The 24,562-nt window shown below is 41.0% G+C and overlaps 2 protein-coding genes across 4 annotated transcripts in view; one reads left to right on the forward strand and one right to left on the reverse strand.

Moving 5' to 3' along the window:
• Window positions 1-6,398: 6,398 nt before the first annotated feature.
• FAM72A (family with sequence similarity 72 member A) lies at window positions 6,399-23,699 on the reverse strand. Its single transcript, XM_049770997.1, has 5 exons — window positions 23,620-23,699; window positions 19,724-19,988; window positions 16,344-16,421; window positions 11,817-11,941; window positions 6,399-6,528 (listed from the first exon to the last, which is right to left on the reverse strand). The coding sequence occupies exons 2-5, from the start codon at window positions 19,873-19,875 to the stop codon at window positions 6,434-6,436; spliced, it is 450 nt and encodes a 149-aa protein (XP_049626954.1). The 5' UTR covers window positions 19,876-19,988; window positions 23,620-23,699; the 3' UTR covers window positions 6,399-6,433.
• SRGAP2 (SLIT-ROBO Rho GTPase activating protein 2) overlaps window positions 23,665-24,562 on the forward strand; it is a 335,545-nt gene continuing 334,647 nt past the window's right edge. For all 3 annotated transcript variants that reach the window (XM_049770931.1, XM_049770932.1, XM_049770933.1), the window contains exon 1: window positions 23,665-24,093. In XM_049770931.1, coding sequence (XP_049626888.1) covers window positions 24,027-24,093 — 67 coding nt within the window. In that variant the 5' untranslated portion in view covers window positions 23,665-24,026. The remainder of the gene's footprint in view (window positions 24,094-24,562) is intronic.

Consider the following 24,562-nt stretch of genomic DNA (forward strand, 5'->3'; position numbering starts at 1 on the left):
AAAAAATGAAGTAATAGGGGCCGGGCGGTGGCGCTGGAGGTAAGGTGCCTGCCTTGCCTGTGCTAGCCTAGAACGGACCGCGGTTCGATCCCCCGGCGTCCCATATGGTCCCCCAAGAAGCCAGGAGCAACTTCTGAGCGCATAGCCAGGAGTAACCCCTGAGCGTCACAGGGTGTGGCCCAAAAACCAAAAAAAAAAAAAAAAAAAAAATGAAGTAATAAAATTTGCATATGCATGGATGAATGCATGTGGAGTATTATGCTGTTCAAAATGAATCAGAGGGAGAGGGATAGACATTGAATAATTGCACTCATCTGTGGGATACAAAAATAAAAACCAGTGTTGTAATAATGCCCAAAGATAATAGATGATAAAGAGGGGGGCCAGGAGGATCAGACAATGGTAAAAAGGTTGCCACAAATACTGGGTAGTGAGATTAAGGCAGAAAAGGGACTACTATGACAATGATAGTTGGCAGTGATCACACTGCACAAGAACCTTTTAGTAACAATATTGCAAACCAGAGTGTCTAAAAGGAAATAAAGGAGAGAGAGAGAGAGAGAGAGAGAGAGAGAGAGAGAGAGAGACATTACATTTCTCACCAAGTTAAGTGAATAATTTTAAATGTATATATGTATTTTTTTTTTTTTTTTTTTTGGTTTTTGGGCTACACCCGGCGGTGCTCAGGGGTTACGCCTGGCTGTCTGCACAGAAATAGCTCCTGGCAGGCACGGGGGACCATATGGGACACCGGGATTCGAACCAACCACCTTTGGTCCTGGATCGGCTGCTTGCAAGGCAAACGCCGCTGTTCTATCTCTCCGGGCCCTATATGTATTTTTTTTTTTTATCTTATTTAATGCCACCTTGTTTTAGAAAGTATTTGAGAGGTGAATGCAAAATTTTGGGTTAAAAAATACAAATAGTGGTTCCAGAGCCGTGGTGCTAGAGTTAAGACATCTGCCTTGCAAGCGCTAGCCAACCCCTGGGATGGACCGGGGTTCTATCCCCCTGGTGTCCCATATGGTCCCCCAAGCCAGGAACGATTTCTGAGCACATAGCCAGGAGTAACCCCTGAGCGTCACCGGGTGTGGCCCATAGAAAATACAAATAGTTCCATTCTTACCCCTTTCGTTCTTACTGATCTTCCATCCATGTTGATCACTAATGTAAAAGACTTTTGGAAATGTTTTCCAGGCACTAGAATTTATTTTATCTTGATTTACAACATCTGATTCCATTAATGCCCACAGGTTACTTTTACTCTAAATCACTGTGTGTTTCAATTTTGAAATCAGGGTCTTGGGTCCTCATCTAGGATACTAGGTAGCGTTATCCAGCATGTACCCTACCTATCCTGGCATATAAAAAAGACTTGATGGATATCTGAAGATGTACAGTAAATACAGCAGAAAGATTAAGAGTAGGAGCTCTTGGGGACTAGAGCAATAGTACAACAGGTAGGGTGCTTGCTTTGCATGCAGCTGACCCAGGTTTGATCCCCCAGATCCTATATGGTTTCCTGAGCAATACAAGGATTAATTCCTAACTGCAGAGTCAGTCAGGTATCTCTAAGCACAGTTGGGTATGCCTTCCCTGTCCCCTCAAAAGAGTAGGAACTCTTGAATCTGTTTGATTTGAATTGTGTCACATTTATGATAAACCTGACCTTGGACAGGCTTTTTCTATGCCTCATCTGTTTTATTAATAAAAAAGGAATAACAGGGTCCAGAGTTATAGCACAGCAAGTACTTGTCTTGCACACAGCTGACTTGGATTCTTTCTTTGGCATCCTATATGGTTCTCTGAGTCCACCAGGAGTGATCCCTGAGTGCAAAGTCAGGAGTAGGCCCTGAGTACCGCAGATGTGTCACAAATATTTCAACATTGATTCTTTCACAAACCAATTCCTTCACACATTCAACCAACCCCATATCAATGCTACCTCCCTACCATTCTACAAGAGGTTCCTTTTTCTAATTACTGCACAGTGGTTTACAGTAGTAATGCTGATAGGGCTTCATACTTGAGTGTGTGTGTGTGTGTGTGTGTGTGTGTGTGTGTGTGTGTGTGTGTGTGTGACACCTGGCAGTACTCAGGGGTTATTCCTGGCTCTGCTCTAAGAAATCACTCCAGGCAGGCTCAGGGGACCAAATAAATTGATGGGGATTGAACCCAGGTTGGTGGCCATGTGCAAGACAAAAGCCCTTGTACTTTACTCTTTACCACCTTTTAGAATCCACTCCTGGTTGAACACTTCCCTCCACTATACCCATTGGCCCCTCCCTGTCCAATCCCCAGCCCACTTCAAGGGCCAAGTTTCCCTTGAAACATCAGTTCTCACGTTCTTCCTTTCCCCATTATCTTTGTCCATTTGTTATTCCATCTTTATTTATATCTCGCTTATGAAAGAGATCATGCTGTCTCTAACTTTACTCATCACGATATTCATCAGGTCCCTCCACATAACAAATTGAATGGCTTTATTTTTTCTGATGGTGAGATAATATTCTATTGTGTGTTCCAAAGTTATCCACTCGTCTCTTCTTGAACACTTAGGTTTTCAGATTTGGGGCATTGTGGATAGTGTTTCAAGGAACATCGGAGTGTAGATGTCTTTTCCCCCTTTTGATTTTGGGCCCTCGGGTATATTCCAAGAAGTGGAGTTGCTGGGTCAAATGAAAGCTCAATTCCTAGAGGTTTCTGGAATATTCAAGTTGTTTTACAGAAAGGCTGGGTCAGTTAACATTCTCACTAGCAGTAAAAGTCCTTTTCTCCCTGCATCCATGACAGTACTGGTTGTTCTTATACTTTTTGATGTGAGGCAGTCTTTGTGGTATGAGATATCTTATCATTGCTTTGATTTGTATTTTCTTGTTGATCAGTGATGCATTTTTTCATGTGCCTCTTGGCCATTTGTATTTTTTTGTTTGATGAAGATTCTGTTCATCTCTTCTCCCTTTTTTAAATGGGGTTGGATTTTTTTCTTGTAAAGTTCTCCTAGTGTGTGTGTGTGTGTATATATATATATATATATACATATGCATATATACACATATATATATGCCCCTTATCAGATGATTAAGGGTAAATAATTTCCCCCAATCTTTGTATCATTTGAAGTGCTTGAAGTGCAGAAGCTTCTTATTTTAGTGTAGTCCCATTTGTTTATTATTGCTTCTGTTTGCTTGGTCAGTGGTGTTGGAAGTTGACAGCAGCCATAAGACTGGTGTTGAAATATTATATGCCTCAACTACCAATAACTTTGTAAAATACAGTTCTTTAAATAAAGACTTCTGACCTTTGGTCAGAGCTAGTGTCTGCTGCATGGCAACTTCATGTTTGGCAGGCCTTTTTGTCCTTCTTCCTAGTGGCAGGGGAGAGTGCTATTTCAGGGCACGCTTTGGGACCCACTTTGGAAAAAAATCACAGTTCTGATTCAGTAAGCACCTTAATGATATCCATTGACTCATATTTTTAAATTTTGTTCTATTACCATCAACATTTCAATGGAACTGTAAATGTACTATAACAGTGTATTGCTTTTGCAAACTTGACATTTTTATATTTACATTCTCTTCTATATATAAGAAATAACTTAATGTTTGGGTTTAGATTTTTTCTAATGTAATATATTTTATAATATGTATCTTTCATATCCTTTGCTAAATTAATTCCTAAACACTTAATTCTGATTTTTTTAGATTTTAATACTTTTGTAAACAATTAAAAATAAATGTTTTTTCCAATGGAGTGGTAATTTACTTTTTACAGTTGCTTTATTAGATGTGAGCATGCATAAGTATATCACATATTTTTATACATACAGATATACACAAATTCATACGTTGTGAGAATATTAGATCATGAACACGAGATCATTTGGAATCAAATCTAGGCATTAACACCTATAAGTCGTCTGCTCTACAAGTTGAATCATATCCCTAGTTTCCTTCTTCCTTCTTCTTCTTCTTCTCCCCCTCCTCCTCCTTCCATTTTCTCTTCTTCCTCCTCCTCTTCATCACCTTCTAGTTCTTGCCCAAACTCCTCTTATTATTATTCTCTTCCTGGGTCTTTGGAACTCTCATGATTCCTATATTGTTTCTGTTGAGTTTATCATAGATATCCATTTTCATATGTTCACATTCTTTGAGTAATTTATTGTCTGATCATTTGATTTAAGGTTCTTTTCCAACCTCTTCTGCTGTATGGAGTTGTTCTGCAACTAATCTTCCAGTTCACTGTTTCTGTCCTCAGCTACTGTTACTCGTTAGAGAGGCTTTCCTTTGAGATTTTCATTTCATCTACCAAGTTTTTCAGATCTGTTATTTCAGTTTGAAGCTTTCTGATTTCTATCTTCATATCCTCTTGATTCTTATTTGTGTTCCATTCAACTTGACCTATGCTTTCTTTGAGCTCTATGAATATCCTCCATATTTCTTCTCTAAACACCTTATCTGAGAGAATACCTAGCTGTTCATACTTTTTGGGTCATCAGAACTGCCATCTTCATTCTCTATACATGGGCTTGTTCTGCATTGTTTCCCCATTGACACACTTGTAATGTGGTTTTTACTATGTACCGTGATGGGGTTCATGGGTTAGAAGATGTGCATAGCCGCAGAGTGACCATGCTCCTCTAGCTCCACCTTTATTGGGTGGGGACAGCTTACCGAGTGTTGGACCCCAAAGAGATTATGTTCGCTGTCATCTTCTTGGCTGCCTCACACAGAAAAGCAGGCAGGGAGCAAGGCAGCAGCCTTTTATCCCCCTTTATGAAAATTTTTTATAAATTTATTTATTTAAAGAAAATGCATCAAGTAGTTGACAGAGTTGATCATGTTTATATTTTTAAGAAAAGTAGTAGACATATAAAATTTATTTCTTTTTAGTAAGACAAGAAATTATAATTTAAAAATTAAAGGAAGAATGACCAACTGAAGAACAAATTTTATTTGCAAAACCATAACTCATCTGCTTTGGCATTTCTATTGACAAAATGCCTACAGTTTAGATATTAGCTAAGGTAATATATTGATTTTAACTTATATAAAACTCAATATTATCCCAGTTTTCTATTCCTTTGTGGCTCTAACTGCAGCTTTAAATAACAGTAGTGATGACAACAACAACAACAACAACAACAACAACAAAAACTTATAACAACACTCTTTAAAATATATACTGGCCTAAGCAAATCATTTATTTTTCCACTCATACACACAAAAACCTTCTTGATATTTACCGAGGACACCTGGAATGGGATAACTTAAAGAGTGGGGTCTAGTTTATCTGGATTTCATAGTACAATAGTCATGACATTAAAAGAATAAAAGTAAAATTGACAAAATAATAAAGTGATAATTTTCTTATAAACTCAATACTGAGGAATCAAGAGAATTCTGCCATGCAGTTTGAGAGTTACATTTATTTCTATTTGCTGATTAACCAAGTCTTGTTTCATATTACTTATCTTCAATATAACATATGATAAATAGTTCTCATGAAATCTTACACCCTGCTTTTTAAATTCACTGTTAAGCATTATATCCCAGTTGTGCTTGAGCTATTTATGCATTTTAAATCATGTTTATATGCATGGTTGGTATATGTATGGATACTAATACCTTAGTATCCATACATTAATTAGAATGTAAAATTAATGGTACATGTCATCGAGTTGTAGAAAAAAATCTCCCAGATTGGAAGCTTCCTAAGTAATAAATGAAAAAACAATCAGTTTCTGTTTTTGAGAATACTTTTATGTTGGGTGAAAGAGTAGAAAGAGAAAAAGAAAAAAGAAGTAAAAAAGTGGAAGAAAAAAATTACATTGGTTCAAAGTAAATCCAGATAATCTGGACCAGAGTCATAGCACAGCAGTAGGGTGTTTGCTTTGCATGTGGCTCGCCAGGGAAAGACCCATGTTCGATCCCAGGCATTCCAATGGTCCCCTGAGCCTGCCAGGAATGATTTCTGAGTGCAGAGCCAGGAGTAACCCAGGAGTGCCACTGGGTGACCCCAAAACAAAAAAAAAAAAAAAAACAAAAAAAAACAAAAACAAAACCCAACAAAACAAAAAATCCAGATAATCTGAGAAAGCAAATAAATAAATAAGTAAATGCCCCATTTAAAAAATGACTGAAAAATTCTTACTAGAAATATAAAAGTTGGGGCCGGGCGGTGGCGCTGGAGGTAAGGTGCCTGCCTTACAAGCGCTAGCCAAGGAACGGACAGCGGTTCGATCCCCCGGCGTCCCATATGGTTCCCCCAAGCCAGGGGCGATTTCTGAGCACATAGCCAGGAGTAACCCCTGAGCGTCAAACGGGTGTGGCCCAAAATCCAAAAAAAAAAAAAAAAAAGAAATATAAAAGTTAATCTATTAACACACATTTTAAATAGGAAAAGGTTGACTAGCATACATGTCATAATTTCATTATCTAATACACTCCTCATTTGAGATATCTAATATGGCTTCATCTGTAGTCTCTTCTATTTCTGGTAAGTTGCCCCACAGAAGAAAGTTTATACCTGAAAATCAAAAAGTCACATAGTTTTTTTAATACTGATTACTGTAACAACTTTAAACATAAAGTATAAATATGAACATTTGTGAGTTAAACCATAATGTTTTCAGTAATGAAAAAATATTAAAGAGTGTACCATGAATAGAACCAGAGAAATAATACAGGAATTAAAGCATTTGCCTTTTACATGGCCAACTCTGGTTCATTTCTAGGCACTGTCTATGTTCCCCAATACCACCAGGAATAATTCCTGAGCACATAGCCAGGACTAAACACAGAGTCTTCTGGTATGATACAAAACTGCCCTCAGTTCTGTTCTCCACCCCACAAAAATAGTATAAATAAAGACTCCCAGGAATATATTTACTCAAGCCCTTCCTCCAGCTATATTTAGCCATAATCACTATATAATATATATGTTATATACTAAAATATTATATACTAATATAAAAACTCTACATCAAGGCTGGAGTGACTGAATAGAAAGCAGGCAGGACACATGCTCATGGTTCACTAGGTTCGTTCCATGGCACCCCATATGGTGGTCCCTCAGCACTGACAAGAATAATCCCAGAGAGTAAGCCCTGAGTACTACCAGGTATAGTCCCAAAACAAATAAATAAAAAAATATATTATAATGCTTTATAAGAATTGTGATTTTTTTTACTTATCTTTTTGTTTTTTGGGGACACATTCAGCAGCACTCAGGAATTACTCCTGGCTCTGTGCTCAGAAATTACTCCTTGCAGCACTTAGTAAAATAGTTAAGAGTTGGAATCAATCTAGATGTCCAACAATAGATGACTGGATCATTAAGATGTTATACTTATATACAATAGAATACTGCATAGATTTAAGGAATGACAGAACCATGCAATTTGCTGCAATATGGGTGAAACTGGAAGATAAATGGAGTACGTTAAATGGAAATTAAATGGAATAAGCCAGAATAAGAAGGATAAATATAGAATGATATCACTTATATGCAGTATTTAGAATAAATGCATGAAGAAGTGCAATGGCTTAAATGAGAGTTGTCTCAAACACTCTTGGCCCCAGTGTGTAGCAAGGAGAAGGAAAGAAACTGAGTGGAAGAGGAGAAACACAAGTATGAAATGATTGGGACCAGGAGCCAAGTGGTCTCACATGCATTGGTAGTGTTAAAAAAGGACAGAACTAAATATTCAAGCCTAAGTCAGCATCAATAAAATCAAGAGACCCAAACTTTAACAATCAAAACTTCAAATAGTCCTTTTATGCTGGCAGGTTAGGGGCAGCAATAGTGGCATGGAATACACTCTGGGAACAATGGCAGAGGGAGGTCGACACTAGTAATGCGATTGGACCTGATACAGTGTATGTCTGAAACCCAACTATGAAGAACTTTGTAAATGACAATGGTTTCAATAAAATATTAAAAAAAAGAAAGTAAGAAATTACTCCTGAAAGGCTCAGGAGACCATATGTGTTGCTTGAGATCGAACTTGGGTCTGCTACTTGTCAGGCAAATGTTCTACCCACTGTGCTATCGCTCTGGTACAAAAATTGTGATCTTATATCTTTCAGCTAAGTTTTTCTTTAGAGTACACCCCGAAAAAAGGAAAGAAAAAAAGAGAAAAAAGTAAAAAGAAAAAAATTTAAGTAAGTTTTATCTTTTCAACAAGTATAGAGGCAACGGATGCTGATGCCTTTTCGTTACTGTTTTTTGAGAGGAGTTAACACCCAGTGATGCTCAAGGCTTATGTCTATATTTTTGCTCAGAGATCACTCCTGGCAACTCAAGTGACCTCATGCCCTGCCCCAACTGAACAATAAGAATCTGTATAGCTCAATTAGCTGGAGGCCAGGTTTCAATCCCTGGCACATAGGTCACCTAGAAAACTACCAGCTAAAACCCAAGCAATAAGGAGGGTAGCCCCTGAGCACTGCCAAGCATGGCCCCCAAGCAAACAAAAATAATGCATTAATAATTTTTTAATTAACAATGTTATTTAGTACTAGTGGATTTAAACCTAAAAGTTATCAATATAGGACTATAAAATTTAAGACCAGAGTATTGCAGTCAATACAAAAACAATATAAAAACTCAGTGTGAAATGATGGTCAGGTTTCATACTGCAGAATTATTATAATGCAATATAATCACATAAATGCTAAAAGGATAATGAGACAGTATATAAATGTAATATATTATAATTTAAAAGGACTAAGTTGAAAAAATTAATTATTATTTTTTTTGGAGGGGCCACACCGTTTGATGCTCAGGGGTTACTCCTGGCTAAGCACTCAGAAATTGTCCCTGGCTTGGGGAGATCATATGGGACACCTGGTGATCAAACCGCGGTCCTTCCTTGGCTAGCACTTGCAAGGCAGACACCTTACCTCTAGCACCACCTCACTAGCCCCCCAAAATTAATCATTATTAATTGAGCCCAACAACAACAAAAATAAGTGTGAAACTAAGTCTTGACCAGAAAGATAGTAAAGAGTTATTTCTGGTTCAATCCCTGATACCACATATGTTCTCCAACACTGCCAGGGTCACTCCTGACTACAGAACCAGAAGCAGCTTCTGAATACAGCGAGGATGGCTCCAATCACACTACCATCTCCCTCACAATTAAAGAAAGAAAGGGAAAAAGGCAAGTTTCAAGCTGTCCATTTATCACTGTGGACACAAGGAAGATTTAGTAATTCTAGAGAAAGTAGTTAGGTGGTTGAATTGAGAAAAGATTAGTCTATTTTAATCCAATATTTTCATAGAAACCCAAAGAGACATGTTGATAAAGCAGTAGAATCATCTTTTGGTTGAGCTACTAGAGTTTCTGGTAGGTAGTTAGCATCTATTTAGTTCTGGGGAAAATATTCATGTCTGTCATATTTTTTAATGAAGTATTTTTTGTGTTTGGTTATAAAACATAAAAAGTTCTCATTCCCTCAAGAAGAAGTGGTGTAACCCTACCTACACTGGGTAGGGCATTTGCCTAACATGGGCTTCTACCCCAGTACACTTTGGTTCCCAGAGCCTGCCAGGAGTGTGATCCCTGAGTTCAGAGTTTGAAGTAATACCTAAGTACTGCCAAGAATGGCCCCCCAAAACAAGCAAATAAAACAATAATGCATTGTGCTTTGCCTCTGGTAATATGACATTGAAGAGTTGACATAATAATCAGAATTACTAGGTCAAACTTGAGTGGGTGATTAGAATTTGAGGGTAAATTGAGAGCTGCAGTTCATTTGTCTTTGAGATCATTTACCAATCACAGGAAATTTGAAGTGATGCTTTCCAAGACTTCCTCAAAGGAAAAAAAACTTTGGAAAAGCAGATCTACATATCAAGACTAACCTACAACACAGAGTTATTGCAGGCTTTCAGTTTGAAGATTCTAGAATGCTATAGGTATTCTGTGGACTCTATGCTGTGGATCCTAGTGATTTAAAGACAGTTTTAACGATATTAAAAACCTTATTTATTTAGCACCTAAGTACCAAAAAATTAATCACAATATTTAGCAGTCAGAGCAATAGCACATGACTAACTTGGGTTCAATTCTCGGCACAATGAGACTGCCAGGAATGATCCCTGAGCACAGAGCTAGTACTCGAGTAATCCCTAAGAACTGCTGGGTTTAGGCCAAAAAAAATAAATAAACAAGCAAACAAAAAAAATCACGATATTTGAGTTACAATGAAGTTTGATATTTCAGAAATATGAGTAGCTCTGCACAATTGGTTCAAAGGACAAAAAATAAACTGAGTTTGGATCTGACAGAAGCAGTACCTTCCTTTCTCTGTAAGAAAAGGAGGAAGGAAATCCTGTGATCCATCTGTTTCTCATGGATTAGATTCATGCTAATTCATGCTAGAAGAATGCTAGGCTTTATCTTTGAAAAATTCACTAATATTAAAAAGTAAATAAAATTAAAAAAAATCTACCTTATGTTTTGAATTTTGTAAAACAGAAAAAATAGTATCAAAGCAGAGACTTCCTTTAATGTATCCCATGAGAAACAAACAAAACTGGAAATCGAAATGAGTAGCCTACATCTCACTTAGGGGAGTCCAGCTACATCTTTTCTCATAAGTTTATGCCTTCAGCACTATATGATCATGTTAAATCAAGATCCTCCAAATTAAAAATTGGAGGTAGAGATGCACAACTGAACCTGAGATTAAAAAAATATAATTTATGTTTTAAGGATCTGACAATCTAGTTTACAATTCATAATTTTTCAGTCTGATAAATCATCTTTTCAAAAATGAGAAATATTTTAAAGTCTGAAGAAGACTAAAACATATTGAAGCCTGAGAGTATTAGTGTCAAATTGGATTGATAAACTCTTTAAAATTAACTCAATCTGAGCTGGAGAGACAGAACAGTGGTAAGGGCGTTTGCCTTGAAAGTGGCTGACCCAGGACCAACGGTGGTTCGAGTCCTGGTATCCCATATGGTCCCATGTGCCTGCTAGGAGCAGTTTCTGAGCAGAGAGCCAGGAATAATCCCTGAATGCTGCTGGGTGTGACCCAAAAATCAAAACTAAAACCAAAGAAATAACTCAATTTGTTGTATAAATAAATATTAAACATTGAAAATATGTCCAATAATTATAGTAAATGGCTTCTTATAATATAAAGTGTATTCAGTGAAAATATTTTCAAAATTGGTTGTATAATTTTCTACTAATTAGTTAAAACAGCAGTATTATTTCCCTTGGTTAAAATTATATCATAACTTATTACTACAGATGTTAAAATGTCTATTTTTATGCTAAAACAACACAAGTGCACACATCACTATCAAATCTAAAATATTTCATAATTTTTTATAAATTTTCATAAACAAAAATAATAATTCATATCAGGGTAGCAATTTAATGAAATGAAAACATTAAAACGATTGCAAAACAGCCGTATTTGAGGGTCTAAAATATACTGACAATAAATAGAAATGGCAATGAATGTTGGCTAATGGTAAAGAGATATTTAAGATAAAAGAATTGAAATTTCATCCTAGTAAATTCATCCAAAATAATGTGGTTTTGTTGAGTGACTGGAGTAATAGTACAGTGGGTAGGGTGTTTGCCTTGCATGCAGTCCCTGGCATCCCATATGGTCCCTCAAGCCTGCCAGGAGTGAGTTCTGAGTACAGAGCCAAAAATAACCCCTGACCACTGCCAGATGTGCCCCACCCTTCCCTCCCAAAACAAAACAAAATTGCTGAAGTGATCTTTTGGAAGCTTCTGATATCGCTAGACACATTTTAGAGGAATATCAGAGATAATTATTTCTTACCAGAAGAGTCCATTCTGTTAATATCATAAACTGCCTGGCTGTGAAACATCCAGAAGTGTCCATTATTGCAAGAAAGAAGGCAGGAACAACATGGAACAATCACATGATAACCTACAATGTTTCCACTAAAAAGGAAAGTAAATATTACCTACTATATAATTTTGGCCATATATGATTTTATGTGCAAATATAAAAGATCATATAAAAATTTCATTTCCTCCTAACAACATTCATGGCTGTGGTTACAGTTAAACTGTCAAAGGAAAAACAGAAATAGTATTTGGATTAAGTGAAATAATACTACCATAGTCTCTGCTAGCGCTATTTTATGCGTTCTCTTCCACAAAGCAAGACATTATAAGGTTGAGATATGTTTTGTAAAACACCTCTAACTGATGTACTACACAAAAAATATATTAAATAAATTCACTACTATGGGCAAAGATTTTTGCTCTCTTCAGAACTATGGCAAATTGCATTCTTCTATGTTCTAGTCCCAAGTCAGTACCTAAAAACTGTTTCAACAGATGGAAGAGTGGGAAGACAGCATGAACTTCTATAACCAAACACAAGCTGGCTGCTCTACTTTTAGTTTGTGTTTCTGAAAGAATTCAGAACTAAAGCAAATCCAGTCTTTAGAACAAGTTGGAAAAATTTTTACTTTCTTTAGGATTATCCATCTCTTTCACAGTATTTTAAAAAAAATTTAAACATGAATTAAAATTAAAAATTAAAAAATTAAAGGAGCATGCCTTGCATGCGGCCAACACAGAACAGACCGCGGTTTGAATCCCAGCAGCCTATGTGGTCCCCCGAGCATGCCAGGAGCGATTTCTGAGTGCAGAGCCAGGAGAAACCCCTAAGCGCCGCTGGGTGTGACCCCAAAACAAAAACAAACAAACTAAAACTAAAGGTAAATTAAAGGTAACTATGGTAAAAAAGGGAAAGTTTTAGTTCATACTTTTAAAAAGGTGACACCATGACTGTTTATACATTGAACTGTAATAATTGTATTATAGGTTATTTCCATCCTATGAGTCATGGAAGTCAGTCATTTTTGTGAAACCTATGAAGAAACATTATAAATGTTACCAGCTACTAAAAATGTCTCCTAATAAAAACATGTTTTAAAAAAAAAAACAGATGAAGGCTAATGCTCTTGGAGAACTGACAATTATTTGCAAGAGTAAGTTTTTATGGGTTTAATTGTCACTCATATTTATTCAACTAATGTTTACAGAGCATTGTTATTGATGTTAGAACTGTCATTGTTATCATGCAGCTATTCTAGTAGATACATTAGATCACTATGATCTTTTGTTAAAACTTCAATGGCTTCATACTGGTGAAGAATGATAACAACACAATTGCCATGAGCTACATGCTACTTTGGAGATAGGGATGGGAAGGGAAGGGAAGATCCTGCTGAATCCCTGGTTCAAGAGGTCTTCAAGTATTTCCCAGTCTAATGACTAGTACTTTCTGTGTGCTGAATCCTTTGTGAAGCAAATATAAAAAAACTCTGTCTTCCTGGAAGCTTTGGACATTCTCATAATGATTGTCAAAGCCTATAATTTAGAATTCAGGGACATTTCATTACCCTAGTAAGATGTAAGGGAGCCTCACTGCCTGTCTCCTGAGTAAGATAGTTGTGCTTGTTCTAGATTAGTCTTGGCCTATGTTCTAGATCTCAAAGATTATTAAGCCCTTAATATATGCCAGGCTGAGTTAAGATATATGATATCAGCATAAAATAAATTCTAGATTTCAAAGACTATTAAAATAATATGTAAAATATTTTCTTGATACTCATTAGGATGCTTAAATATTGAAATTATAAACATCTTGGATATATTATGTTAAAATCTAGTTAAAATGATCCCACTCATTTCTTTTGATGCTTTAGAATGTGATTATTAGAAAATTGTAAATCATACATGTAGTTTATATATTTCTGTTTTTTGTTTGTGTGGGGCCACACCTGTTCAGGGCTTCTGATGATTCTGAGCTTAGGGATCACTCCTGTGTGTAAGGTAAGCTCTTTATTCCTGTGTGTAAGGCAAGTCCCTACATATTTCTGTAGAATAGCATTGCTCTAGATTTTGACAACATTCTTCTATTGACTGATTGATTGATTGGTACAGGGGCTGTTCCAAAACAGTGCTCTGAGGTCTTGGGTTAGTTTATAGTTGGCCAATCAGGTAGGACAGTTCAATGCCTGACCCTTGAGCTTTCCCCCTTTCCTACTTTATGCCTACACTCTAATCCACTGATTATGTTCTAAGCTATTTTTAGTATTCAGTCACACTAGTCATTAACTTTATATTCCTTGAACATGTTTATGCTTATTTTGACTTAGTTTCTTTGCACTTGTTGCTCTCTACCTAAAACAATCTTTAACTTCTCATTGCTTGGGATTCAACTTCAATATTATTTTCTCTAAGAATTTTCTGACCATGCTAGCTAAAGTCACTCTTGGGCCTGGAGATAGATTAATAGGCTAAGTGCATGCTTTGCATGCAGGAGGCTTGGATTTAATCCCTGGCACTACCTTGAGCACTTGAGCACTGTCATGAATAATCTTCAGGCACCACCGATAAATGGTGCTCAAAATTTAATGAACAAACAAATCTATAAAGTAGATCTTACTCATTCTCCCACACTTATTATTCTCTCTTATTATTTTCTTAATTGTTTATTGTTATTATATTTTAATATTATTTCCCTAAAATTTCCTTTAAATATTTTATTGAATAATTATTTTCTTACTAGAATATAATGTTCAAATTATATTTGAGTGACTTTGTCTTGCTTACTGCTTTATTTCCAGTCACTATCTATAATAATGACTAGACTATGATAGAATCTCAATAAATATGGTATAAGTGAATGAATAAAATGAAATAGCCACTAACATATAAGAGTTTAAAATATTAGGATCATTTTAAATAAAATAATCTCTAGTTTTAAAAATAAGTTAACATTCAAGTTTCTACCTCTCAAAAACATTTGTAGCTTAGTCTTTTAACATTCATAATTTATTTAATATTTACAACTATTCTACATGGCAAATACAAGATTTTTGTGTTTTTTTTTTTTGGGGGGGGGGTAGGGGTAGGTCAGTGCCAAGGAATAAATTTGATTTAGCTGTGTACAAGGCAAGTGCCTTACCCAGTGTAATATTTATCCAGTTCCCAAATATAAGGTTTTTATCTTAAATTGATTAATATACTTTATCAACATACATATTAAATAAATTTAGAGTTTTGGAAACATAAAAAATTTACCAAGATCATATAAAGAATAAGTGGTATTGGGAGATAGTATAGATTAGGTTCCATGTATCTGATCTACATTGCATTCTTGGCACCACAATCCCCAGGGCATCATCATGTGCAACCCTGGAAGCGCCTAAGCTCAGGGCATCCTGGGTAATCCACAGCATTACAGGGCCAGAGCAGCACCATGTCCTTAGGCCCTTTGAAGTATAGATCCAGTTAATTGAGAATTATTGGTGGGGCCACAGATCGCCTGAGTACTGCTTCAGAATCTACCCATTTCTCCCCAAAATGAGTTAGAATAAAGGCCAGGAGATAAGGTAAAGAGATGGTGAGCATGTTTTGCATGCAAAGAACCCAGGTTCAATCCCTGACACAGGCAAGTCCCCTTAGCTACACCAGAAGCATTCCTCAATGTGTTAGGCAGAGCAAGGCCAGGGGTGATAAATTTTTTCTTAAAGAAATTTTATTATAAGGGGAGAGAGAAAAGGTAATGCATTTAAGAGAATATGGGCTTTTCCAAAGAGGAGAGAATTTATTAAAGTAAAAGGAATTTTGCATCCTGTCAAATATGATTTTTATGCATTAATCAAAATTCTTACCCCCTAACTCATTGTCTTATGCAGAAAATTAAACATTATTTGCAAATGCCTTTTTAAAAAATCATAAAATAATATACAAATGTAAAGTCTTTTAAAAATGTTTTTAAGGGGCCAGGGGTGGCGCTAGAGGTAAGGTGCCTGCCTTGCCTGCGCTAGCCTTGGACGGACCACGGTTCCATCCCCTGGCGTTCCATATGGTCCCCCAAGCCAGGAGCAACTTCTGACCGCATAGCCAGGAGTAACCCCTGAGCATTACCGGGTGTGGCCCAAAAACAAACAAACAAACAAACAAACAAAAAATGTTTTTAAAATAAAGCTTTAAAATATTTTAAGTAAAAAATAGTTTTTAATAGGTTAATGTAGATATAATATAAATCAGTGTCTAATAATGCAACCAACTCTCTCTCTGTGTTATATCAATCCCAAATCTAAAGCTTCTTTAGAATTATGCCACAATTACAAACAAATAACTGTAGTAGAATGCCTGTCTTGAATACAGGCAGGGGAGGGGAAGGGGGAGGGAACATTGGGAGGGGGAATGTTACACTGGTGAAGGGGGATGTTCTGTTTGTGACTATAAGTCAATTATAATCATGTTTGTAATCATGGTGCTTAAATAAAAAAATAAGAATTGTACCACAAGTTACCATTTCAAACAAGCAATATTCTTCAGTTTACATTTGCAGATTTCAGTGAAATAGCATCTTCCAATGAAGTCCACCGCACTAGAGAGGGAAAAGCATAGAGATAAAAAACCTGTGAACACACACATACACCCTCCACACGCATCTATTTAACCATTTCTAAGTATATAGTTCAGAAATGTTGTATATTTACATGCTGTGCAACCAATTTCATATTGCAAAACTGAAAGTTCACACTCACTATATAGTAACTTCCTATTTTCCTTCTCACATAGTTCCTGGCATCATTCAACTTTCTGATTTCTATGAAGTTCACTACCTAAATGCCACATACATGGAATCACAAGAGTATTCATCTTCTTGTAACTGGCTCAGTTTATTATTATTCTAGTGGAGTACCATATTATTATTATTATTATGGCTTCAGGGATTGAAACAAGATAGGTCTATGCAAGGCAAGTACCTTACTAGTAACTACCTCTCTGACCCCTACTGAATCACTTGAGTCAACATGCTTTTGAGGTTCACTTGTGTTTTGTATATGAAAGGTTATTCTTTTGGAGAAGTGCTCGAGGGCTAATTACAGGTATATACAGCCAGCAATTTGATGTTGGATTCACCAGGACCATGGGGACAGGGAGAGAGAAGATGGGAGTTGATGGTGGGGGAGGCAAGAGTTATTTGTCAGGTATTGAAGTCAAGGACTCAAGAATGAAAAATGTGCTGGAGAGATAGTAGAGAGGGTAAGGTGTTAGTATTGAATACAATAAACCCTAGATGATTCCCTTCTCTTTGAATCATTTCTTTTGCCTGACCCTTCCTATCTTTTTTCTTCTCTCAGGAATAGGAATCAAGCCCAGGATCTCATTCAAGCAAAGCAAATGCTCTACCACTATGTTATTTCTTGCCTTAGTCTTCCTTTATAAAGGTGAATATTCATTGTATGTATAAACACTTTTGTTAATTCACACATATATTCACAGACTTCCATCTTTTGCCTATTATGGATAATGTTGCTAAGAACCTTGGTGTGCAAATATCTCTTATAGATTATATATTGGAAAAAATTTTTTTTTGTTTCTTGAGTCACACCTTGCAGCGCTCAGGGGTTACTCCTGGCTCTGCGCTCAGAAATTGCCTTTGGCAGGCACAGGGGACCATATGGGATGCCGGGCTTTGAACCACCATACGTCCTGAATCGGCTGTGTGCCAGGCAAACATCCTACTGCTGTGCCATCTCTCTGGCCCTTGAAATATTTTTATATATTAAAATGGTGGGATTCCTGCATGATGCATCAATTCAATTTAAATTTTTCTGAATTGTTAGAGTTTTCATTATAGCTGCACCATTTTACATTCTCACCAATAATAACAAATGTTCTAATTTTTTCATAGTCTTGCCATCAACTACTGGTTAGGATTAAACACATTTGGTTCTATTCAGTATGAATTTTGTTGATCCATATCAGGGCATTAAGAGAATTCTAACATTTTATGACTCTGTGAGATTGTTATAAATATCCAACAAACCTTTCCTGTAAAATATTTTTTATTGGATAGGGGGGGGTCTTTTAGGGACTCCTATAAGTGCCAGGGAACTATGTAGTTCAAATCTGGCATGCATTCCAGTCCTTTGAGCTACCTTGTAGGCCACTCCATTAATAATCTGTTATGTGCTCATTGACTCACATCTTGCACACTAATACACCAGCACTATAATTTCTACGAGGAAGATTAGATAATAGGAAAAACCTTATTCCCTGGTCTAACATAACAACTCACAGCTGAGCTCTCTTTATGTCGGTCTTATTACTTACCATAGTTATTGAATAGGCTAACATTTTAAATATATGTGTGCTACTAAAAATAAAAAGCATTAGCAACATATCATAGACCCTTTTGCAGTAGTAAGTTCTAGCTTTATTGTCTATCACTTTTTTTCTCTTTCTAACATATACACAGATACTTAAAAACATCAACCCATTTATCTTTGCAATGAATGATAGTGTTTGACTTTACCATTAGTCATGACTACATTTAAATCAAGTCAGAAAAGATTTCAAGGGAAAGAAGCTAGAGATCTTGCTCTGCTGCTGCCAACCCCAGTTCTATCACTGGCATCAGCCACCAAGTATTGCTAGAGGTCACTCCTGAGCACTACTGAGTATGATTCAAATCCCTGCACCCCCACCCTCCACCCTCCGATTTCAAGGTAGAAATAATACATATGCAGTTCTAGTTAAGTATGCTTAAATTAAAAAAGAAATCTACATTATCATAAAATTAATTTTAAAATAAAGATTTTTAGTCTGCCTGCTTCCTCTGGTTTTGTTCCAAAGGATAACCATATATCTAAATATTGGATAATTACTGCACGTTAGTAATAAAGTATTCTATAAAGTAAGTACCAATCGAGATAAATATTGAAAATCATATATGAAAAATATATACTGGTTATGGAAAGGGAAAGTAGACACCTTTACAGAGCTAGAAAAAGGTATACTTGAGATTAAATGGCTATTCTCTTTCACATTTATTTATTTACTTGTACTTTGGGGGGTTGATGATAGATGGGGCACACCCAACTATGCTTAGGGCTTACTCCTGATTCAGCACTGAGGGATCACACCTTGTGGGACTTACAAGACCATTTGGATTGCAGAGGAATCAAACTCGATTCAGCCTCGTGCAATGAGAACTCCCTATTTCCTGTAGTATCTCTGCAGCCAGGCTATTTTTCCAAATAGGAAGCAAATTTTAAAAGATTTTACATTAAAGTGTGTGATGACTGAAAAAAATAATTTAAAATGATTTAATTACTCAATTAAACAATATTCGAAGCAGGTCTTATTTGGGCACTCTTATTTCATTCCATAGAAATGTCTCTTTTTCAATAAAAGCGATCTTGGAGAAAAGAACACTACAGAATTCTATGGACAAGAATCTATAGGTGCTATCTGGAATTCAGAATGCCCATCACTAATATTGGTAGGGAACTATGTGGTTGTTGTTGTTTATAATGTAAAATGTAATAGGAGAAAGAAAAACACCTTAAATGACCTTGCCAACAGTACAGAAAAGCTTGCTGGCATTTACCTAAAGGTTAAATCATAGATTTGGGCCTTGAGATAGATAGGCAGAGCGTCTGGGATGCAATTGTGGGGCTATGGTCACATGACTATAATTGACCTAGATGCATTACATCAGGTGTGACCGCCCTGCCTAAACCACAGACTTGGTCCAGACAGGCTGCCCACTTCTATGCCGAGGGGATGAGACTGTGGGGCGTGGCTGGAACAGCACAATGATAATCATCCAGTGACTGAAGAGCTCCCAGCCATCCATCCATTGGGCCCCCCTGCCCCGCTCTTAGCAAGACTTACTTGGTAGGAGGGATGTCTGTGGAGAAAAGGTCTATTTCCGTATCAGCCAGCAGGACAGCCTTCATCCCCCTAGAGCTGAGCACTTGCTTACAGAATTTACAACACAGGATGGACACGCAGCGATCCTTAAAATGACAAATACCGGTAGACATGGCGTCCCTGAGGAGCTGGGTGTTGGGTTTCGTAGGGCAAACAAATCCCTTTCTGGTTTGCTTCTCTGAGGTCCAAAATCAAACTGTGAGGAGGTCTCGTATAAGTCTCTGTCCTAAAATGGGGGTGGGGGGGGGGAAGAGGGAGAAAATGAAGTCTTTAATTTTTCAGTCGGAGAGAGGATATAGTACCAAAGGGACCAGGGAGAAGCAGCAAAGCCAGCGCTCCTTTCTTGCACCTCCCGGTGAAGGGAGTAGTGGGTTTGAAGACGCGAGGAGGCGAGCTGCAGGGATGTAGACTTTTCACTGCAGCTAGCTTTCCCTTTATTTTATTTTTTTTAATTTTTGGTTTTTGAGTCACACCCGGCAGCGCTCAGGGTTCCTTCGGGCTCTCTGCTCAGAAATGGCTCCTGGCAGGCTCAAGGGACCAGATGGGATGCCGGGATTCGAACCACCGTCCTTCTTAATGCAAGGCAAACTCCCTCCCTCCATGCTCTCTCTCCGGCCCCCCAGCGTTTCCTTGTAAGCATCTCCAGCAGCGTTTCCAGGAAACGCTTTCTTTCAGGACGGCTCCCCCCACAAGCCCTCGCCACCTCCTCCCCGCCTCAGGCTCCTTCCTCGCAGCCAGCGATCCTTGCCCACGCCCCCTCTAGGAAGTCTTTCTCCTCTTCCCACAATTCGGCAAGCTCACTTTTCAGCAGCGGGGAGACGCCTCCCGACTCCTCCCGTGGCCCTCCACTCTGCAGAAGTGTCGCCGGCTCCCACCCCCAGCCCTCGGCTGCACGTGCAGGCCTCCGCGCCGGTCCTTGGCCCACGCTTTCCCTCGCGCTCCCCACCGGGATGTCCCCTGAGGTCTCTCCGGGTGGGCCTCTCTAGAAAGCAAGGGGAAAAGGTGGAGGCTGCTTTCTGGCTCTCCGTCACCCAAAGCGTCGTGGCTGTTTCGCTCCCTCGCTACCTTTCCTAGCGGCTGTCAAGTTTGAATTGCCAGGGCGGTGCGCCGATTGGGAGAAGGCGACTTCGCCCGCGTCCCGCATTGGCAGGCTCCACGGCCCGCCCTCCGGACTCTGAGTGGCGAGGAGACCGTAAGCCCCGCCCCTGTAACGGTACGGAGCTTCAGAGAGGCTTCTGATTGGCCAGACTTGGCCCCGCCTCTCCTCTCATTGGCCGGCTCCCTGGAGAACGCGAACGAGCCAGCCCTTTCGCACTTCTGATTGGACGAGGTGCTCTAGGCCCTCCAAACCTCTACTCCTGATTGGTTCAAATTCTCCGCAACGCCCCTTTCCCTCTATTCGGCTTCAATTGGCCTCGCTTTCTCTCAAGAGTTTGTATTTGGTGGCTTTTTTCCCCCCGTCTTACACCCCGCCTAGGAATTCCACTTCAGGGTTCGTTCTAGCAACGCGAGGAGGAGCTTTCTCCGTAACGACGCCTAGAAGGTGTTTGAGTCACGCCTCCAAATGTCCCCAGCCCCGCCTCCACCCCCTCCCCGGCCTCTTTGCGATCCTCTCTTCCCATTGGCTATCGGCCCCATCGGTCGATAGAAGACAGGCGCTGATTGGCCAGGGGGCGGGCTCTCCTTCCCGGCGGGGTACTGCGGAGTTGGCGGAGGCTCCTCTGGGGACTGACTGACTTGACTGGGAGAGAGACATCGCGATCTGCGTAGAAGCGGGTGGCGGGGCAGAAAGGGGAGGAGAGCTCAGAGTGGGAAGTGGACCCCGGGGCCTGGGACCCGTCGCGTCAGAGCCAGGTAAAAGGCTCCTTTCCCCCCTTTCTTCCCTTTCTTCCGCGCCGGCAGCCTGATTGAATCCCCGAGTGTTGAACAGACTGACCGGCGGGAAGGAGAGGAGGGCGCGGATGCCGCTAGCGGGATCGCTTTCGCTGTGCCGCCCCCAAATCCCTCCCAGCCCGCCTCGACCCTCTCAAAATCCTCCCAGGGCAGGCGGCATCTCTCTCCGCCCTGTGTTGCAATTCCTGGGACTCCGCCTGCCCTGGGTTCCCATGCCCGCACCCAACCCAACCCTCTCGACTCTATCAGCTTGGGTCAGCGTTGGCATCACTTAGTAATCAATCAATCGTCCACTGTCCGTCCTCCTTGGCTTCCCGAGCCCTAGCACCCCGACAAGTCGGGTTGCATGCCGCCCGGGAACTCCGAAGGATGGGTGTTCCACATTGCTTCCGGGCTCTTCCCCTGCCTGCCTGCCTGCCGGCCCCTGGCTCTCGCGCTCTCTGTCTCTGGCCGCCCGGAGAAGCCTCGCGCGAACGCATTCGCCTTCCCAGATCCGTCTCCGTCTGGGTCCCCAAAGTTCCTAACATTCTTGCACTCCCGCACGTAACTACAGCGTGGCCCACGCCAGTCTCGAACATGAGATCGTCTTCCGCCGCTTTCCCTCTCGCCACCTTTCTGCCAGAAAGAAGCTGGTCCTGCCCCGTCCTGCCCTGCTGCTGTGCCTCGGGACCCCACCTTACAATCCCCCCAAGCCCGCTTCCTGCCCGCTGAAAGCCACCGCGGGCTCTCTTCACTCTGCCTCCCTCGCTGCGGTCCTTTCCGGGCGCGGGAAGTCGGAGACTCGAGCAGGAACCTCCCCTACTCCGGCGCCGGGAGAGCTCAGGGCGGGCGGCCTAGGAGCGAGGGGGTCGAGGCTCGGCTCTGCGCCCCCTCCCGCCCATCCCATCCCATCCCATCCCGCCTTGGACCCCGGGAAGTGATCCCCGAAACCGCCGGGTGTGAGGAGTTGTGGGTTCCCACCCACACCCGCCCCCAGTTCCCCACCCTTTCTTCTCCAAGCCTGGAATTGGGTGCGGTAGCTGGGATTCCTAATCTTGGGTGGCAAAGAAAGGTTGGGGAGGGCAGTTCCAGTCCCTGTCGTGCCCGGCTGGCTTACCCTCGGGGTAAGTGGTGACGGCTGCCCTGGCCTCCCCGCACCCCACCCCACCCCCGATTTCGCGACTCCGACCCTAGCCTCTAACCCATTTCCTGCTTCTGCCGACCACATTGTTTTCCTGGATGTGTCCCGTGCATAGCAGGGTTTTTCCTGCTGATCTCTTCCCCTCCTCCCCCCCAACATCTCGCTGCCAAGAGAAGCTAGTAACCAAAAACAAAACAACTAGGAGGAGGATCAGGAGGGGAAGAAAAGTTGTACCCGGGTGGCTCTTGGCCCTCCCCGGCTTTGATCCCCTTTGATGTCCTGGGAGTTGTCCCCACCGAGGCCGAGGGGTGGGTGGGTCAGGGGCCAGGTCGGACACTGGGCCCAGGGAACTCCCTAGGGCTGGCCCCTCTGCCCGACACTGGTGGGGCTCTGGAGGCCGTGGATGTTCCCGCAGTCCCGGCTTGGAGCCCTGCTTTCCCGCCGCAGTCCCCACCCTGAGCCTCCACGGGCGGCAGCCCCAAAGTGTTTTCTTTGAGCCTTAAAACAAAATCCCGAGGGAGCTTCCTTCCTCTCCACCTCCCAGCACCGCGCTCTGCCGCGCGTGCGGACCCGCCGGGGGCGTTTGGCGGAGAGGAGTGGGCCCAGGCCGGGCTCTAAATCTCATCCCTTGCCCCACGCCCCAGCTATTAGGATCTACGCCCAGGCTAATCGCCCCCTCCCCTTTCCCCCTTGCGTTTACAGGCAACTGAACCGGAGCAAACGACTTCCGATCCAGTCCAAGCTGCATGCTCCCGTTTGGGATTTGATTTGCAGTATCTTCCAGCCTGTGCAACAAAAAACCCACGAAGCACGCCCAGCCCTCCCCCTGCACCCCGATACGTACCCACTCCCTCCCGGGGACATAGCTGGGCGCGTCCACACCCCACGCCCCCCGCACACCATGTTGTGCAGAAGGACTTCCACTCCCTGCCTGTGTCGTTGATGTCAGACCTCAGACCAGCCTTCGGGCGCTGCAGTTCTCCCGGCTAATGCTGAGGCTGCGGCTCAGGCTCTAGCGCAGGAACCAGAAGCTGCTGCGCCTGGCCCCAGCGACCACCTTCTGCATGTGCCCATCGTAGCTGCCAGCCCAGTCCAAAGCCCGAAGCCCGCGCTTTCCGGAGCGCTGGAGACCACCGCGGGGGTCCCTTTCTGCCCTTGGGAGAAGCAGTCTTGGAGGTATTGATTTCGGTGGTTGGATTTTCCCCGTGGATCTACAATTTCATAATTTGAATTTGGAAGAAAGAAGGAAAAATGACGTCTCCAGCCAAATTCAAAAAGGATAAGGAGATCATAGCGGAGTATGATACTCAGGTCAAAGGTAAGGTCTTTGAAAAATAGCATAATGCCTATAGTGCCGTGAATTACTGAAGCTTGCATTTCCATCCAGATTTTCAGGGTGTTCTTTTATTTATTTATTTATTTTTTGGGTGGAGAAGAGGAGCTAGGCTGAGGACCCCAGAGGTGGTTTTCTAGGTAGGTCTTAGCCTCCAAGGGATGGGCAGTGCCAAGGGCTACCTACAAGGTCCGGAAAGGGATTTTCAGAGTGTGCTCTAGATTGGCTGGCCATTTTGGGGACATCACTTTTCTCCAGGCTGCATGGATGGGGGGAGGGGCGTGAGGTTCTTGGAGAGAAAGGGGCAGTTTCCTTCTGGTTGACTGGGTCTGATTTCTTGAAAGAAGGACAGCCACAATCAGACAGGTGTTTGGGAATTGATTTCAGAGGCAGGAATGGACTCCAGGTCTAGAAGAGCAACCTTGGTGAGGTGTGCCATTTGGAGAGGCCCGCT

The sequence above is a fragment of the Suncus etruscus genome, chromosome 3 (assembly GCF_024139225.1).
Source record: "Suncus etruscus isolate mSunEtr1 chromosome 3, mSunEtr1.pri.cur, whole genome shotgun sequence".
Lineage (NCBI taxonomy): Eukaryota > Metazoa > Chordata > Mammalia > Eulipotyphla > Soricidae > Suncus > Suncus etruscus.

What these genes read in the sequence shown, in the direction of transcription:
- FAM72A (XM_049770997.1), bottom strand. Translation starts at nt 19,875, where the DNA reads ATGTCTACCGGTATTTGTCATTTTAAGGATCGCTGCGTGTCCATCCTG. An exon ending in AATATTGCTTGTTTGAAATG is followed by an intron (nt 11,942 to 16,343) that starts GTAACTTGTGGT and finishes TTTCCTTTTTAG; the next exon opens with TGGAAACATTGTAGGTTATC. An exon ending in TAACAGAATGGACTCTTCTG is followed by an intron (nt 6,529 to 11,816) that starts GTAAGAAATAAT and finishes TTTGATTTTCAG; the next exon opens with GTATAAACTTTCTTCTGTGG.